This window comes from Gymnodraco acuticeps, unplaced genomic scaffold (genome assembly GCF_902827175.1).
Source record: "Gymnodraco acuticeps unplaced genomic scaffold, fGymAcu1.1, whole genome shotgun sequence".
NCBI lineage: Eukaryota > Metazoa > Chordata > Actinopteri > Perciformes > Bathydraconidae > Gymnodraco > Gymnodraco acuticeps.
Window position 1 is genome coordinate 120,706 of NW_022990072.1, and position 16,347 is coordinate 137,052.

General features: G+C 37.6%; 1 protein-coding gene across 1 annotated transcript; it reads right to left on the reverse strand.

Moving 5' to 3' along the window:
• Positions 1-353: 353 nt before the first annotated feature.
• On the reverse strand, positions 354-13,562 carry LOC117546046 (BEN domain-containing protein 6-like). The gene is made up of 8 exons (XM_034216128.1): positions 13,467-13,562; positions 4,688-4,818; positions 4,230-4,322; positions 3,555-3,711; positions 3,165-3,288; positions 2,663-2,714; positions 1,936-2,131; positions 354-897 (listed from the first exon to the last, which is right to left on the reverse strand). The coding sequence occupies exons 3-8, from the start codon at positions 4,266-4,268 to the stop codon at positions 767-769; spliced, it is 699 nt and encodes a 232-aa protein (XP_034072019.1). The 5' UTR covers positions 4,269-4,322; positions 4,688-4,818; positions 13,467-13,562; the 3' UTR covers positions 354-766.
• Positions 13,563-16,347: the final 2,785 nt, after the last annotated feature.

A 16,347-nucleotide genomic window follows, 5' to 3' on the forward strand; every position in this document is an offset into this window, starting at 1 on the left:
AATTCTATAGAATTAACCTATAGATTTTCCTATAGATTCCATAAATAATCTATAGAAAATCCATGGATGTTTTCTATATAACTGCTCTGTACTCTATAGAATAAGCTCTACAATATGAATGGACAATACAGAATCTTCTATAGCTAACACCACATGTGTTGTGACATTATATAGAATATTGAATTATATAGCAATGCCTGATATTGAGTCACATACAGCTATATATTTGATACATGTTTTAGAGAATGCCCCACAGTAATTATGTGTTACATGCCATATAATAGACTGAAAAACAGAGTAGAGTACTGCAGACTCCAATGAGTTGTTTGTAACAGACTCACACTAACAATAGCTATTGTTATGTCACTTAGCTTTAATCTCCAGTTGTAACAGATAATTAGTTACATAACAAAAGTGATCAACGTATACATACAGATGCAGTCACAGAAATTCTGGAGCATTTACATCAGAATACAATAAAAATTGTGAAGCATGGCAGTGAGTAAAATATGTTACTATCCAAGCAAATATAAAGTACCTTAAATAAGCATGTGTGTTAAAAGTACCAAGATTAGAGCATACAAACTGAGCATAAATGTAATAGAACATTGGGCTATATACATTTATTATTTATATTTATTTATTATATCCCAATATACAAGGTTTAATATAATATTGTTATGCCGGTAAGCTACTTTTTCGCAAGTTATGCGAATTTGGGCCAAGAGACCTTCTGGGATAATGAAATGAATGATGAATCTGTACTCTATTGGCTGGCGTCTGGAGGTGTTGCCACTTTCCTCGCCGAGACCACTTTGGCAGCCCCATTCAGTTTCTGGCGGATGGCCAGCCGTACCTCCATGTCCGTCTTGGTGGCGAAGATTTGTTTTGCTGCCGCTATAACAGAATAATATATTGAAATTTGCATTAAAGCTATTCACCAAAGAATATTGATTCATGAGTAATAAATCAATCAATTTTTTTTAATGCAATGGTTAATATAAATAGTAATTTAATCAGTACATGTATTCATATTATAATAGATGGTCGATTTATGACTATATATTACTACACAGAAACTCTACAAATAGTTCACTTAATTCCCAGCATCACAACATTGTTTTCCACTACACTACAAAATATGTATAACTACCATGTACTTGGAAGATTTCAACTTGCACATGATTTCAATATAAATCTACTTTATTTGCCAAGTTGCATCATACTCCCACCTAACACACTACGTATATATGACGTAGTGGTTAGGTACCGTTTAGGTAATGTCTTGAAAATACGTAGTATTTACATAGTACATGTTTATGCACGTACTTCAGCAACGTTAGGCCAACTACGTAGTTATATTACGTTGTGAATACGTAACAAGGACACGTAGATGTTTATTTGGTGATCTGAGATTTGTTTTTGTACATATTAGTTAATTTTAACGTTATTTAATTAATGCATAGAAGCAATTTTCTCCATAGAACAAAATTATTAGTTTTTGTATGTGTATGTGAAAATTGTGTGAAAACTAGAATACATTTTACTAAAGTAAACTGAACAAGTGTGCACACTGCACACAATGTATAGAGCAGTTGCATGGCGGTTTGGCAGTTGGAATCTTTGGTACGATCTTTGTTCAGATTTTGCGCTTTTACAGCGGGAACTACGACATGTCTTGATAAAATATGACATGTTTCTTTAATAGTCATAGAACATGGAGGATATGTGAAGCAAAGTTTAGCACAAAGTAGAAACAAACATTTGCAGGGGAAGCCGAAAGGTCATGAGAAAGTGCCCATTTGGTAATTTCACTACGTAGTAAAAAAACGTATCTGGCAGTCCAGAAATTCTACTAAACCACTACGTTGTAACTACGTAGTTAATACGTAAATTTGTTAGCTGGGACTATTGCTACATATCAACAAATCTTACCAATTATTTCAGCAACCTCTTCTTGTGGAATGCTGTCCTTCCTCTTGCCAGCATCAGACTCCTTACTGGCCTTGTAGCCAGTAAGTGAGTGCTTGGCCATGTACTCTGTGCAATACAGGCCATGGAGGAGGTCATTGATGAATTTCTGCAGCGAGGTGGTCGAACATCGCCTAATCTGCCACTTTGCTATTGGGAACTGCAATGAAATCCAACAGCATAATATTGTATTTTATTAATTGACTGTGACAAGTAACAAATAATAATAATAATTTAAAAAAATATATATATATATAATAATAATGTACCATCTAATATCCACACAGACTGAAGCAGGTATTACAATTGATGATATTGGAGTTTGCAATCGGAATTTATGCTGCTATAGGTTACAGTAGGTGGATGATATTGGAATTTCAACGTATATTATAATGGTGATGGCGAAATGGATCTTTAGGCCACCATTTTGCACAATCTCCAGGCCAATTAAGAGATCTGGAATAATGAAATGAATGATTAAACAATTCTCTACTCTTTTGAATTGATCTGCTGCTGACGGTACCAACCACTTCGCCACGGAGGCTCAATTTTGATATAATTAAAATTGAATATACAAATTGACACAGGCACTGCACCATGACACTAGTCCAGCTGATGGGTTTGGAAGTAATACATCTGGAATTCTCTTCCTACTTAGCGGAAACATCAAATTGAAAAGATAATTCCTTACCTTTTTTGCTGATGGGGAACCAGCAACCGATGCATCTCCATCATCTCCATCTCTGTAAGGCACGCAAGGTAATAACTAATTAACTTCACATCCCAATAGTATGCAGTGTTTGTTAGAAAAATGTGCTCAACCCTTTTGGCGCTAATTTTATATTTTTTGTGCATTGCTCAGCGCTGGATATTTCATATATGTATTTCAAATAATATGTATTTCATATATGTATATATTTAGTTCATATATATATATATATATATATTTGATATATATATATTCCATTCATATATGTAGGCCACGAGTGCATTAAGGTCAAACGTCGACTAGTCGCCTGCCGCGCCGAAAGAGTTAAACAGAAAAAGCTGGTTTGTTGTAAATAATTAAACACTGCATGGCCCAGAGACATGTACAACCAAAATCCAGTGTGTACTAGAATCGTTACAATTATAACAGAAGCCCAAAAGACAGTAATAATTATTCATAAAAAATTTAAAACTCATTAATTTACCTCAGTGTACTTGACTCTCGATTGAAGGGACTTGGAGGTGTCCTCATGGGCATTGTCATATCTGGCAGCTTTGGAGCTGGCGTGTGACATAGCAGCTCCAATTTGGCAACAACATCTCCAGCGACTGGAAATATTCATTGGCACATTTCAGACATGGGTTCGAAGTACATATTTTTTCTAATGTAAACTTAAAACATATTCATAAACATTTTATATATAAAGGTTTTGGAACACAACAGCATTCAGTTTTCATGCATTAGCAGAAATAATGCAAATCACCCATCCTCCATGTTTTGGACTGCTACTGCGATCAGACCCGCCAGACTGTCTTCCCCCCAATGTAATAAAACAATTATCTGTAATGCTGAATAAGTGAAATTGAACACTTACTTTTGTTCATTCTCAATGACGCCAGCAATGTAGCTTTCTCCTCCTCAAGGATGTCTATTTGTTGTTGAAGTAGTTTGCATTTGCGGCATTCCTGGTCGGGATGCGAACATGCGGCTTCGGGCGGTCCACTGTTGTCGTGGCTGTGTGAATACTTTTCCTGCAAATAAATATTTATTAATTATTTAAAACTAGGTGATGTTTCTTTTTGCCCATGGCATGACACAATTTTGGGTAGACATACTTACATAAATACATACACACCTACATACATAAGCAAAGTACAAATAAAGGTACCAGAAATGTTGGTGTTTAATGGTGTATATAACCAAATATAATGGTGTCAAACGGCACAAAAGTTATACTTCTTCTATATGTGTTACCATTACACCCTGCAATACCACTACGCTGACAACAATGTAGCCATATGCACGAGTATCAGAATTTCAAAAACCACTAGTCCTGCTGGCGAGTTGTAAATTATCTTGAAGTTCTACCCTTGTAAATAGATATTGTATATATGTTTTTTTATTTATTGGACCGCGGACATAAAATGATAATACATAGTACATAACATAAACAATAGTGAGTTGCATGCTTACTATTGTATTGAGAGTACACTCCACTTAGTTGAGCTTATATATATATATATATATATATATATATATATATATTTACCTTCAGCTGTTCCAATACCGATGATGTCATGCTGCTCATTGTCTTCTTCTTCTTGGCAGCGTTTGAAGGTGGTTTGGGAAGGGATGGTTCTTCCTATAACATAGAAATAAATGTATTGCCTTATATATATGCAACTTGTCATGGCTGATGAATATAAGTTATAAATAGTGAATATAATGTAATATGGTGAAATGTTGCTATGGATTAACTGATTTCCTCAAAAGCTAGACACTATATTAACTGTATCTCACTTCCACAATTTAATTAAACAGGCCGTTAGGGTACGTTAGATGAAACCCAAGCACCATGGCAGTACACTCCTAAAACTAGGATGCAATTATAAATTATATATAAACACGTTTATTAAACTGCCATATACTGCATATGACTGACAGTATGATGCAGACAAACACAAACCACCAAATCTAAAATGGAGAAATGTAAACAAATTAAATTACATCATGGTCTTCGATGTCCGAGAGCTTCCTCTTCGGTTCTCTCTTCCCTCGGCCCAGTTCCGGTGACTGCAGCTCTGCACTGCCTAACCGCACAAACTCGTCCCTGTGCCGCAGAAGCTGCTTACGTTGAGCTGAAAAGAACAATAATAATATAATATATACAGGAGTGCCTATATATGTACATACATCGATCCCGGTAGTCTGAGAATATAGACATTGCAGTCTAACTGGGACCCTCAGGGTGCTTACAAATATCAATGTTTCTCACCGGCTAGCACACACACTTTTTGTCCAACATTTGTTTCTTCTAATTATTAATTACCACAAAATGTACTGGACAATTTACTCCATTCCCCGTATACTACACACGCAGCCTCATCTATAGCAAGCTTTATAGGATTATAGATCTAGTCCATTCCATTCTATTGTGGCGCCTCGTTTATTTAGTCTTAAGTCAATTAAGACAGTTACATGTAGGTAAATTCTTGCACAATACTTCAATATTACTTGTTGACTGCTTATTTGTGTAATGCAGCAGTCGGACCACACACTAATTAGATTTTTTGGAATTAGCTAAAGTTATTTGGCAAAACAAGTGCCCCCCCTAAAAATGCCAAATAACTTTTTCCAGACACGCAAGATATGTGGGACTTTTGGTTCCATGATTCAGAGCAGAGATTGATCTCAAAAGATTCAGAGCAGATTCAGATTGATCTCAAAAGTGTGAGTAATTTCCGATATTATAAAGCTCATATACTATTTCCAATATTATTTCATAAAAACGAAGCTATGAGTGAGGATACATTATTTAGACATAGCTCTATTAAAACATCTATAGATAGATATATATTTATTGTGTGGATTCTGCTTCCCTGCAAACTTGACCACCTTAGCCAGCGACAATTGGATATCGCTCCCCTCCACTCCGCCTTTGGGCCACGCCACTTTAACAACAGTTTCATTCTCCGACACGGATTCCATTGTCAAAGACGAAGGCTCTTGGATCCACGAAACCTTGCCGATGTCAACCGCATTCTCATTAAAAAAGTCAAAGAGAGCGAAACCCATTTTGTTTGCCATCTATATCTATTCCACAACTAGTTATTGAATCTTGGTAAAGCTGATACAACATACAAATAGAAAAATCAGTGATAATGCGTTCAACTTCAAAATAAATATATCTCCACTCTCCAGCGATCAAAAATCCCGCTAATATACTGCATTGAACTCTGGGTACGAGGTTTCGAATTGTCCAATCACATTTAGGGTATGTCCCGATCCACTTCTTCCGGATAAGAGCTACGCGCTCATTGGATGATCCACGGGATGACGTAATTCCATTTCCGGTTCATTGAGTGTGTGCTTGTAAACTTCCAGTCTACGTTAGAGCGGGAGACGCATACAAGGACTTCTCAGCAGACATCGCACCACGAAAAAAAAAACGAATGGCTCACTACTCAACTCAACGACTAACACTCTTTCAGAGGATATGTTGGAAATGCACACATCATATATATTTTTTGCACTTACTTTCTGGATATTGTACATCTGTTCATCTGTTATATAAACTAGCATTACTTAAATATGCAGAGAATAATTGAAATGTTTAAATATGTATTTTTCCCCCTGATATAACATCAACCTATGTTTTGTAAAAGTTTATTAAATGAATCTGTAAAATGTTATCATATTGTGGATTTATTAAATTATGTATTTTCCTTTGTTATTTATGTGTGCGTTTGTTTTGAGGATATAATTCATTACCTAAACATAGTATGGTATAACTGCTTTTTGTAATGAAATATACAATTGGTTTGGGAGCAAGAAATCTTTTAATCGTTGTTGCCCAGGCTTGCCGAAATGAATGGAAACTTATCTCCCGATTATAACATTGTGTAACTTGCTGCTGTTAAATACCGTCAAACTATGTGCAATATATACTTTATATACATATGCCATCTTTAATAACTGTAATACCGGGCTGCTAAATCCTAAGAACTGCAACAGGATTAGATTTGTAGATTTGATTTGTTTTTTATCTGTATTTTTGAAAATCTTTTTTTAGCATATTGTTTATTATATTATAACTTAGTACATTTTAATGCATGTAAGATATGCAACACTAAGCTTTCCTGCTGTAACGCTGCAAATGTCCCCTCTGTGGGACTAATAAAGGTATTCTTTAGATATTTTGCACATCCCTTTCAAGATTTTCAAAGGTGTATTGATCTTATACACAACTTGGGTCGCAGGTTCCTCAACAGTGCATTACAAGACATCTATCAATATGTGTGTACCTCCACCATTAAACTGTCATATTCTGCACATTTCTTATACTATCTACATACATAAGAGTATAATTAATGTGTATAATATCAGTTAAAATAAGTGCTTCAACATAGTTAACATTGCAGGAAAGCAATATTTTAGACGTTAAGTATACTTTTTGTCACCATGATACAAAAATTGTATGGAGTACAACATATGTCCTACAACATACACACACTGACACATCTGGCCAATAGTGTGCAGCACTGGGGTCCACTTTGGTCGTACTCGGCATTTGTTTTTGAGGATGCCTGTGGAAAGCTTTTGGATTTGTTTTCCGGGACTCAGGCAGTGCAAATGCAAGTCTTCCGATATTTCTTTGCCAGACAAAAACTGACACTGTATGCAGAGGAATATATGGAACAAATGTCCGATGAAGCTGGAACTTTCTTGTGTAGAATGTTGAGTAAAACAAAAAATACTCAGAAAATTCTCCAGATCCAGCCAAGTGTTAGCGTCTTTGGTACACCACGTATCAGACAATTCACTATTGCAGAGCGATTTGCACTGCAGGAATACCAAAATGTTGTACATTTTGGTTCTCCGCTGTCTTGTTACACATGAGCAATCATTGACAGTAAAGTGTATACAAGTTCCGCATATTGCGAAAATCTAAAGCGAGACAACTCTGTAATCCTATTGGATAATGGGGACTGGGGTAGAATTCATTCATTGGTAGTGGTGGACAACATATGTGGCTGCATTGGAGATTGTAGATGTGATAGACTCTATGTATTCTACAGGACATTGGTCCCAGAAGCTCCACAGTTCCGTGCATATGATAACTTTGTAAAGTGTGACACTGCCAGTGATACTGTACTGGTACAGACCTCACTGAGGTTGTCTGCAGTACCAGCCACGAAGATTGCAAACAAAGGGGTGATGATGAATGTAGGTGACAGGATGTATTTGTGCAAACTCCCGAAGTTTGAGCTAGACTAGATATAGATGTATTTTGTATTTAGACTGATGAGTTCCAGTTTACCGTCTTTCTCACTGTAAATAACTCTTATACACTGTACAGGGTGAACCTTTCATTGTAATAAATGCATTAATAGTGACTCTACTGTTTTGTTTGTTTGTATCCGCATATAAGCAACAATGAAGTCCGTTCAAAATTGTGCAAATATATGGATATCCAGCATTTGGTATAATAGCCAAGTACCGGTATATCTGCTGTATAGAATAGTATTTATTTGGTATAATTCTAGTTCTGTAGAATGATATAAAAAATCTACAGATTATTAAATGCGTTTCATAAAATGTTGTGGATCACTGTTTTTCTCAATAGAATTCTATAGAATACTTTATCATAGAAACTTGTTTAGATAGGTTACATAATTTAATTGGGCACATAATCCAGTATACATTTGTAAAGATTTCAAAGGGATCTACCCGTACAGCTTTTGCAAAGCAGCTCAGTTCCACAAAATGATGTAGATTACTATGATTTTCTCTATTCCAATTTAAAGACGAGTTTTATATCATTCTATAGAATTTAGTATAGGTTGCACCAGAGAGAAAAATGTTTTCTTTGAATGCTATAGATTTCTATAGATTTCTACAGATATGTCATGAGTCGGTTCTGTCCTATAGAATTATTTAGATTGTTATAGTTTTAATTATAGAAGTTTATAGAAAAGTACAAATGTATAGTATTCTACAGAATGATCTAGAGATTTCTATAGATTTCTACAGATATGTCATGAGTCGGTTCTGTCCTATATAATTCTTTAGATTGTTATAGTTTTAATTATAGAAGTTTATAGAAAAGTACAAATGTATAGTATTCTACAGAATGATCTATAGATTTCTACAGATATGTCATGAGTCGGTTCTGTCCTATATAATTCTTTAGATTGTTATAGTTTTAATTATAGAAGTTTATAGAAAAGTACAAATGTATAGTATTCTACAGAATGATCTAGAGATTTCTATAGATTTCTACAGATTTCTTTAGCATGGCGACTATGTTCTATAGATTTCTACAAGATTCTATAGATTTCTACAAGATTCTATAGATTTCTACAAGATTCTATAGGATTTTATAGATTTTTTTGCTAAGGGTTACCGCAAAACCGCATTCATGCACCGTCTGTTTAAACCGCAGAGCGAGTCACAATAGTCCGATATATAAGCATGAAGAACAAACAGCCACGGCCGGCTTCAAGTTGTGTTTCCTGGATGAGCTGAGCAGGCAGAGTCCCTGTAGCTAGCTTCACGGAGCAGCTAGCAGAGAGACAAGAAGCTAGCAGCAGCAGTCACTTCACAGAGCCGTCACTCAATGTGACCACGCCCTAATGTATGCAAACATTTTAAGACCTAATATAAATAAAAGGGTTGTGTTAGAAAACAATTCACTCACAGATCCATAATCATGAAGGTGGAATCTAACTATATCGATAATAAAATGTATGGAGCCAGGGGTAGAAACATGTTTTTTTCTGCTGTAAAGTTGGGCAATATATGAACTGCAGTGTGTGGCACTTCCGCATTGGCGTCCCGGCTATTCCCCAGAGTTTGCTGCTTGGTTTGTACACATGGTACTTTACATATATATATATGTTTGTTTAAGGTGTCCAGGTGATGCAGACAGGCTGGACCAGAGAGTGAGAGACAGAACTGGACTCCTCACAGCAGTGAACTTCAGCACAGGTACAAAGACTCTATTTTTCATACTGTATAAAGAATCAAGAAAGATATTGGTTTACATGAATGAAGTATTGACTTGAATACACTGATATACATTCCATTAAACAATACTAAATACTAGAACACCTACACATCAGTTAAGTTGAGGGTTTTTTCCATGCAAAAAGTTACATTTAGATGATAACAAGCAATATGACTTTGTCAGCTTTGTAATTTAATGTATTGAAGGCAAAGATATTTAACACATAGTGAGAACTGCTACTATTTATCTCTCAATATTGTCTGTAAAAAACGTGGTAAAAGTGATTCTCTCAGTGAGACAACAGAGCAAGCTTCTACAGTTGCACTACGTTTTGATAACAGTTAAATAGTATTTTGATAATAACATATTTCAATGTTGATGAACTTCATACTATTCATTCATAATCTGATTGTCTTTGTAGCTCATTGTTGAAATAAAAATAAAACATTACAATTACAAGATAATTATATCTACAGCCCCTAAACACACAAACACACGGCTTTCATAAATAACACACTTGTTCTGCAATAATATGTTTAATGTTTCCTGCAATTTTTGTTAGGAAAGGACATGCCTGAAAGACAGGACATGTTCTCCTTCTCTGAGGGTCAAGAAGAACATCCAAGAGGAACATTAAAAGCGGATGCTATGAGATTATAAGACCAGTACAGGACATTCACTAAGAAACTACTTTTATTGTGAAAACACAGTCAGCTGATCGAATGCAGCTATTTCCACATCTACACTCCATCAGCTGATCATTTCTATTTGCCTCCCTTTATGAGCTTCACATCACTTGTGCCTTGTACCGCAGAGTTTGCAACGTCACAAATAAATGGCGCCAATCTTCAGACAGATGTGAATGTGTAATTTAACATTTTCAGTAAGAATAATGGACAAAAGGAGAGCAAATACAAATACAATTTATTGAAATGTGAACCAAAAGTGAATCAAACATGTTTTAAATAAAAAGCACATATGGACAGAAGGTGTAAACCTATTAAATGTATAAGTAAACACATTTAGCAAAATACAGTGACAGACTAGGCCTGCTTTGCCCAGCATGGGCTCCTCCATCAGGCCTGGTCCTCCTCGCTGAGGAAAGACCCTCAGTCCTCTCCAAACCAACAGACAGGACGTCCATCATACGGAGGTTTCTCCCTGAAGTCTCTGCAGCTCTCTGGACACCACGCTGTCTCAATCCGTCCACACTGAATATGAGAGGGGGGGAAATGAAAATAATAAATGCTTTAGACAATAAGAAACATAAAGTTGACTGTTGAGTTGCTCAGTTTTTTTAGGTTGTCAATACTATTACTGTATAACTAATATCTCAGGTTAAGAGGAACATTCAAATAAAGAGTGGTCTTTAAATACATTTTGTCTTTTGAATTGTTTGTCTAAAGTCAAGGATCTAGAACTGGTACTTAGTTTTAATGATACAGTCTGGTTATTATGCTGTTTGGAGGAGGCCTCACAGGTAAGAGCACTAACTAGCTACCATCACATGTACCTTAGCTTGACTTAAATGTATTAAACGTATAGTTAAGTGATATCAAAATATAAATAACTAATGTCATGCAAACATATTAATATTTGCTTGATTCCAGTGTTGAATTTAGTACAATTGCATACAAACTTTAAGGGATTTTAAGATTCTGAAGTATTATGCTAAAAGCTCAATAACTTACATTATTTATAGTTTTGCTGAATAGTTTCATGTCCGCTTACCTTAGAAACGTAAAATGCCACGGCAGTGTGCAGATGGGGAGCATGTTAGCTTAGCTTGGTAGCTTCAGCTAGCTCTGGAACTTCCAGTTCGGTGGCAGCAGGTCCCGCCTCGGCTCCGCCTCTTTGCCCTTATTGGGAGCAGGCAGGAGTTGAACTCTGACGTCACTGTCGAGCCGTTAGTGGCCGACTCCGCCTACTAAGGGCTTTTCGGCTGTCACTGTCACTACAATGGATGTATAATAAGAACTGGATTCAGCGTGGCAGGCGGGGCCTCATTCATTCCTATGAGAGTTGCTCAATAGCGCATGATGACAAAATGGCCCAACTTTTGAGAGAGCGAAACGTCACAGATTACCCGGCATGCCTGAGAAGTACCCGTATGTGCACTCATAGAACATGCGCAACTTTAACCACGCCGCCCAAAAGGCTCGTTCACATTAAGCACGTGAATTTGCGTACACGTAACAGCACCGCGCAGTTCATGACAGCATGGTACTGGATTTATATTAACGAGGCGGCAGTTAGCAGCTAGCGGCTAGCTAGTAAATTATGCTAAATTACACATAAATCGTTATGTACTTTTATATTACGCTGACATCAGGATCTAGTGATATCCAAGCAACAGAGCTTCATTTAGCATGATACTTGTAGCTATATATGCCATACATTTTTGCACACATTCAAAGTAAATATGTATTCAGTATATGATAGCTGTCTAACAGAAGTTAAATTCATTCCTCACTTATTCTGACAATGTACTTAACCCCAAATAAAAGAAACCAATAAAAATAGTTGTTAAATAATAGTGAAGTCACGTTGTAATAACAATAACTCATCTCTCTCGAGTTTTCCTTTTGAGCTTTGCCAAAAGCCACTGTGTCAATGTTGTCCTACTTGGGTTGCCGTCCGGAGTTGTCCAATATGGCGGACCATCTCGCACATGCGCATCGGGCAGAGCTGCAGATCGGGTAGTGACAGTGGTTGCTGCCTACTGTAACGGCCCGTCCACACAACAGAGGGTTAGGGTTAGGGTTAGGGTTAACCCTAGCCCTAACCCGCCCCCGACATACAGAGCAAAAAACCCCGGGGGATTTTATGCGAGCAATATATATATATATATATATATATATATAAACTCCCCAAACAGGCGAAAACCTACCAGTTTCACCCACTGTCTCTGCCACCTCCCTCCATGGCGATAATTAGTTTCTCCTCCATCTTTTTTTTAAATATAGAAATGAACGGCGGGATATCTCTCCCAGCTTAGACGCGGTTTGATTGGCTAGGGCTTGAGCTGTCAGATTTTCAGAAACAGGATTTGATTGGCTGGCGCTGGCTACTCCGGCGTTGAACATTGTTCAACTTCTGACGCCGGAGACGCCGGAGACGGACCGCTATGCTACCCACAATTCAGTTCGGCGAAAACGAGGCAACGTGACGTCACCCCATTCAAAGTGAATGGGCAGACGCGTTGGAAACCGTTTTTGAAGCTGTCGAAGCTGTAGTGTGGACGGGCCGTAATGTCTTGACTTACTGTACAATAAACCTGAGCCGTGAAAGATACTCGACCCTCGATCATTCTACATTATTCTCCCGCAATTTGAATGAATCCAAAGTATTTGTTTTTATTTGCTTTTACACATTTAAAAAGAAAAGGTGAATAAAGAAGCACATGTATGTCACATTTAACCAACTAGTGCCCACATGCATGGGTCATATTTAAATCAGTACATTAAATGGCATATTATTCAATGTATGTATTTTTATAAATATATTTATTTTGGTAGGTTTGCTCTTCCGTAATACATTTTAATTATTATAATAAAGTGCATGTGTCTAATAATACTTACATACTTTTACTTAAATAAGATATGAATGCAGTACTTTAACTGGTAATGGAGTATTTTCACAGTGTGGTGTTTGTACTTTTACTTCAGGATCTGCTACCTGCAGCAAGTGTTGATAAAGGGTCTAAAGTGTTATTAATGTGATAATAAAGTGCTACTGAAGAGTGTAAAGTGTTAATTAAGGGTAAAGGGAACAGACCTGCTCTGTGTATCCGAAGCTGAGGCTGTGAAACAGCGTCCAGTAGTTTCTGGAGTCTCTTGTTCTCCTCTTTGGAAAGAAACAGCTCCTCCTCGAGCTCTGCTATTGTTTGTTCAAACAGAGCAAATATCTCTTCATTAGCAGCAGTGAGTCGCTGCTTCTTCAACGACAGCAGCATTTGGACTTTACTCATGTTTCCTAGATCACCTTTCCCTGCAGACTCCGTTAAACACACCGTTTCTCTCTGCATCAAACTCTCAATCTGACTAGTGTTGCTAACGTGTTTCCAGCTAGCATGCTAAGCTAGCTCCTTGATGAAGCCATATCTAGGAGCTTATATTATTTAATAGTTATCCATTTATTTTATTGTTCTTTTTTGTTTATAGTAAATCTTCCTTTTAATTCTTATTTAAGTTGATCAAATAAGTTGTACCATGCCTCTGTTTTGTAAAGACAGCCTTTGGGCACCGGGGGAGGGGAGACCGGCTCATTATAAATATGGGAAACAGGTGGTAGTGAGCGGCGCACCCGGTAGGCTTATGGTTTTTTACCATCGGGTAAGAAGGAAGAGAAATGCTTGATGTGTTGACAATAAATTGCACTGAAACGACTTTTGCTCGGACCTTGATTTTTACCCATGCGTAAGATTCGCTGACGGGTGCCTCGGCGGCACTTTGCGTTATATTTCTTTCTTATATTTTATGATTTTGGGCCGCTATACAGTACAAAACCCGCCTCATGAATGGATACTATTTTTTTTTGGAAACCCTTTTTCTGTGGATGGCCCGCTGCAAAGAGGGGAGAAAAGGATTTCCTTATTGAAACTTCCGTGAGTCGCGTGGAAAAGAGGACGGACGCCGGCCTCGAGTTGGAAATGTTTGTACGCGAGGCAGAGCGCGTGGGACTCGTGAGTAAACAAGAGGGGAAATGAATGAGTCATGCTTGTTGTGATTTAATCAATGGATGCATACGCAAATGAAGATATGAGCCAAACGTGTCAAAGGTTATGGATGGAATGATTAAGCGCTTCATCAAAGAAATAAGGACGTCTGTGCAAGCCAGCTTTACGCACGCTGCGGAGAACAGCGTGATGGATTAACGCAGACGCAATCTGATCAAAGGTATTGAATACAATTAAAAGCAACTCTCAAGTAAAAATGACTGAAACTAAAACTGCCATTGAGGCAGAGGATCTTTTCAAATCCCTCACGGCCACACGCAGAGGGAAACTTGGAGTGTGCACAAGAAAACTAAATGAAACTAAAGCCCTGCTCACTGACGATGGAAATGTTGATGATTGCATGGATATGTTTAAAACTGCTATGGATGAATTCAATAAAGTGCATCATTCTCTCCAACAACTCTTATCTGAAGAGGAAAAGGACATTGATGTAACGGACTGGTATGAACCCAGAATGATGAACTTTAATTACTTTGCAAAGGAAGTTAAAGCATGGAGAAGAGAACGTATTGCACAACTACAAGTTGATCCACTTGACAGTATCTCCAATGCCTCCAAAAGGACTTCAACATCAAGGGCCTCCATCTGCTGCTAAGTTAGCATCAGCAGAAAGGGCAGCTCTGGAGGCTAAGTGTGCGGCTTTAAAGCACATGCATGCACTGCGACTGGAGGAAATCATTCTCAAATCAAAGATGGAAAAGGTGGAGATGGAATCACAGATTGTAGCAGCAGATGCCAAAATGAGGGTACTTCTCAGCCCACATGAGGATGATCATCTTGGGGATGCTATGAATGCTTATTTAGATGAAGAAGGTAAACTGGAAAATGTGGAGCAAACGTATACAGACACTTCTGTCTTGGAATTTATTGAAGTAGCTGCTGTACCTAAAACTCCCACTACCATAGAACAAATTGTGGATTTCCATAAAATATCTCGGCAAGCAAATGGTCTGCATCAAGCCCACAACTGGAAAATCCTGCAATCAACATTTTTACTCAGGAAAACCTCAACACACTGGCACAGAGACAAAAGGACATAGCTGATCTCATGATAATGCAAACAAAATCTATACCCTGCTACCTAAGAGAGAGGTGCCTGTTGTTTAATGGGGACCCACTCTCTTATCAACCTTTCATGCATGCATTCAGATACCTAATTGAAAGAGAAAACTAGTGACTGCCAGGACAGGCTCTACTTTCTTGAACAGTTTACATCAGGTCAAGCCAGAGATCTGATCCGTAGCTGTCTTCACATGGATGCACAAAGAGGATATCAGAGGCCATGCAACTTTTAAAGAGACATTATGGAAATGAAATGAAAATTGCAAATGCTTATCTGGATAAGGCACTCAACTGGACAGCTATCAAGCCAGATGATGGACAATCTCTTCATGCCTACTCACTATACCTAAGAGAATGCCTTAACGCCATGCAGGACTTGGAGTACATGGATGAGCTAGACGTCACATCAACGTTAAGACTAATTGTATCCAAGCTACCATATAAGCTCAGGGAAAGATGGCGCACAACAGCGTATGAATAATTTCAAAAGAAGAACATCAGGGCTAGATTCAAACATCTGGTCGAATTCACCGAAAAAGCATTCTGACATATTATTACACCCAGTGTTTGGAGAAAATTAAAGACTCAAATCCCACTAAAAGGATAATCACCAACAATAGGACAACTGACCTCAGAACACCTAAAAGGAGCAGTAACTTTGGCCACGGCTGTCGCCGCAACTGAACATCATGACACCAGGCTACAGGCATTTAAGGTGCAGCAACCCCCCTACATCAAAGCTGCCCCTGCAACCCTATGTAGTTTCTGTCAAGGCAGGCATGCAGTAGTGGACTGCTTAAAACTAAAATCAGAGCCTCACGACCAAAAGGTTAATTATCTAAAGACAAATGGTTACTG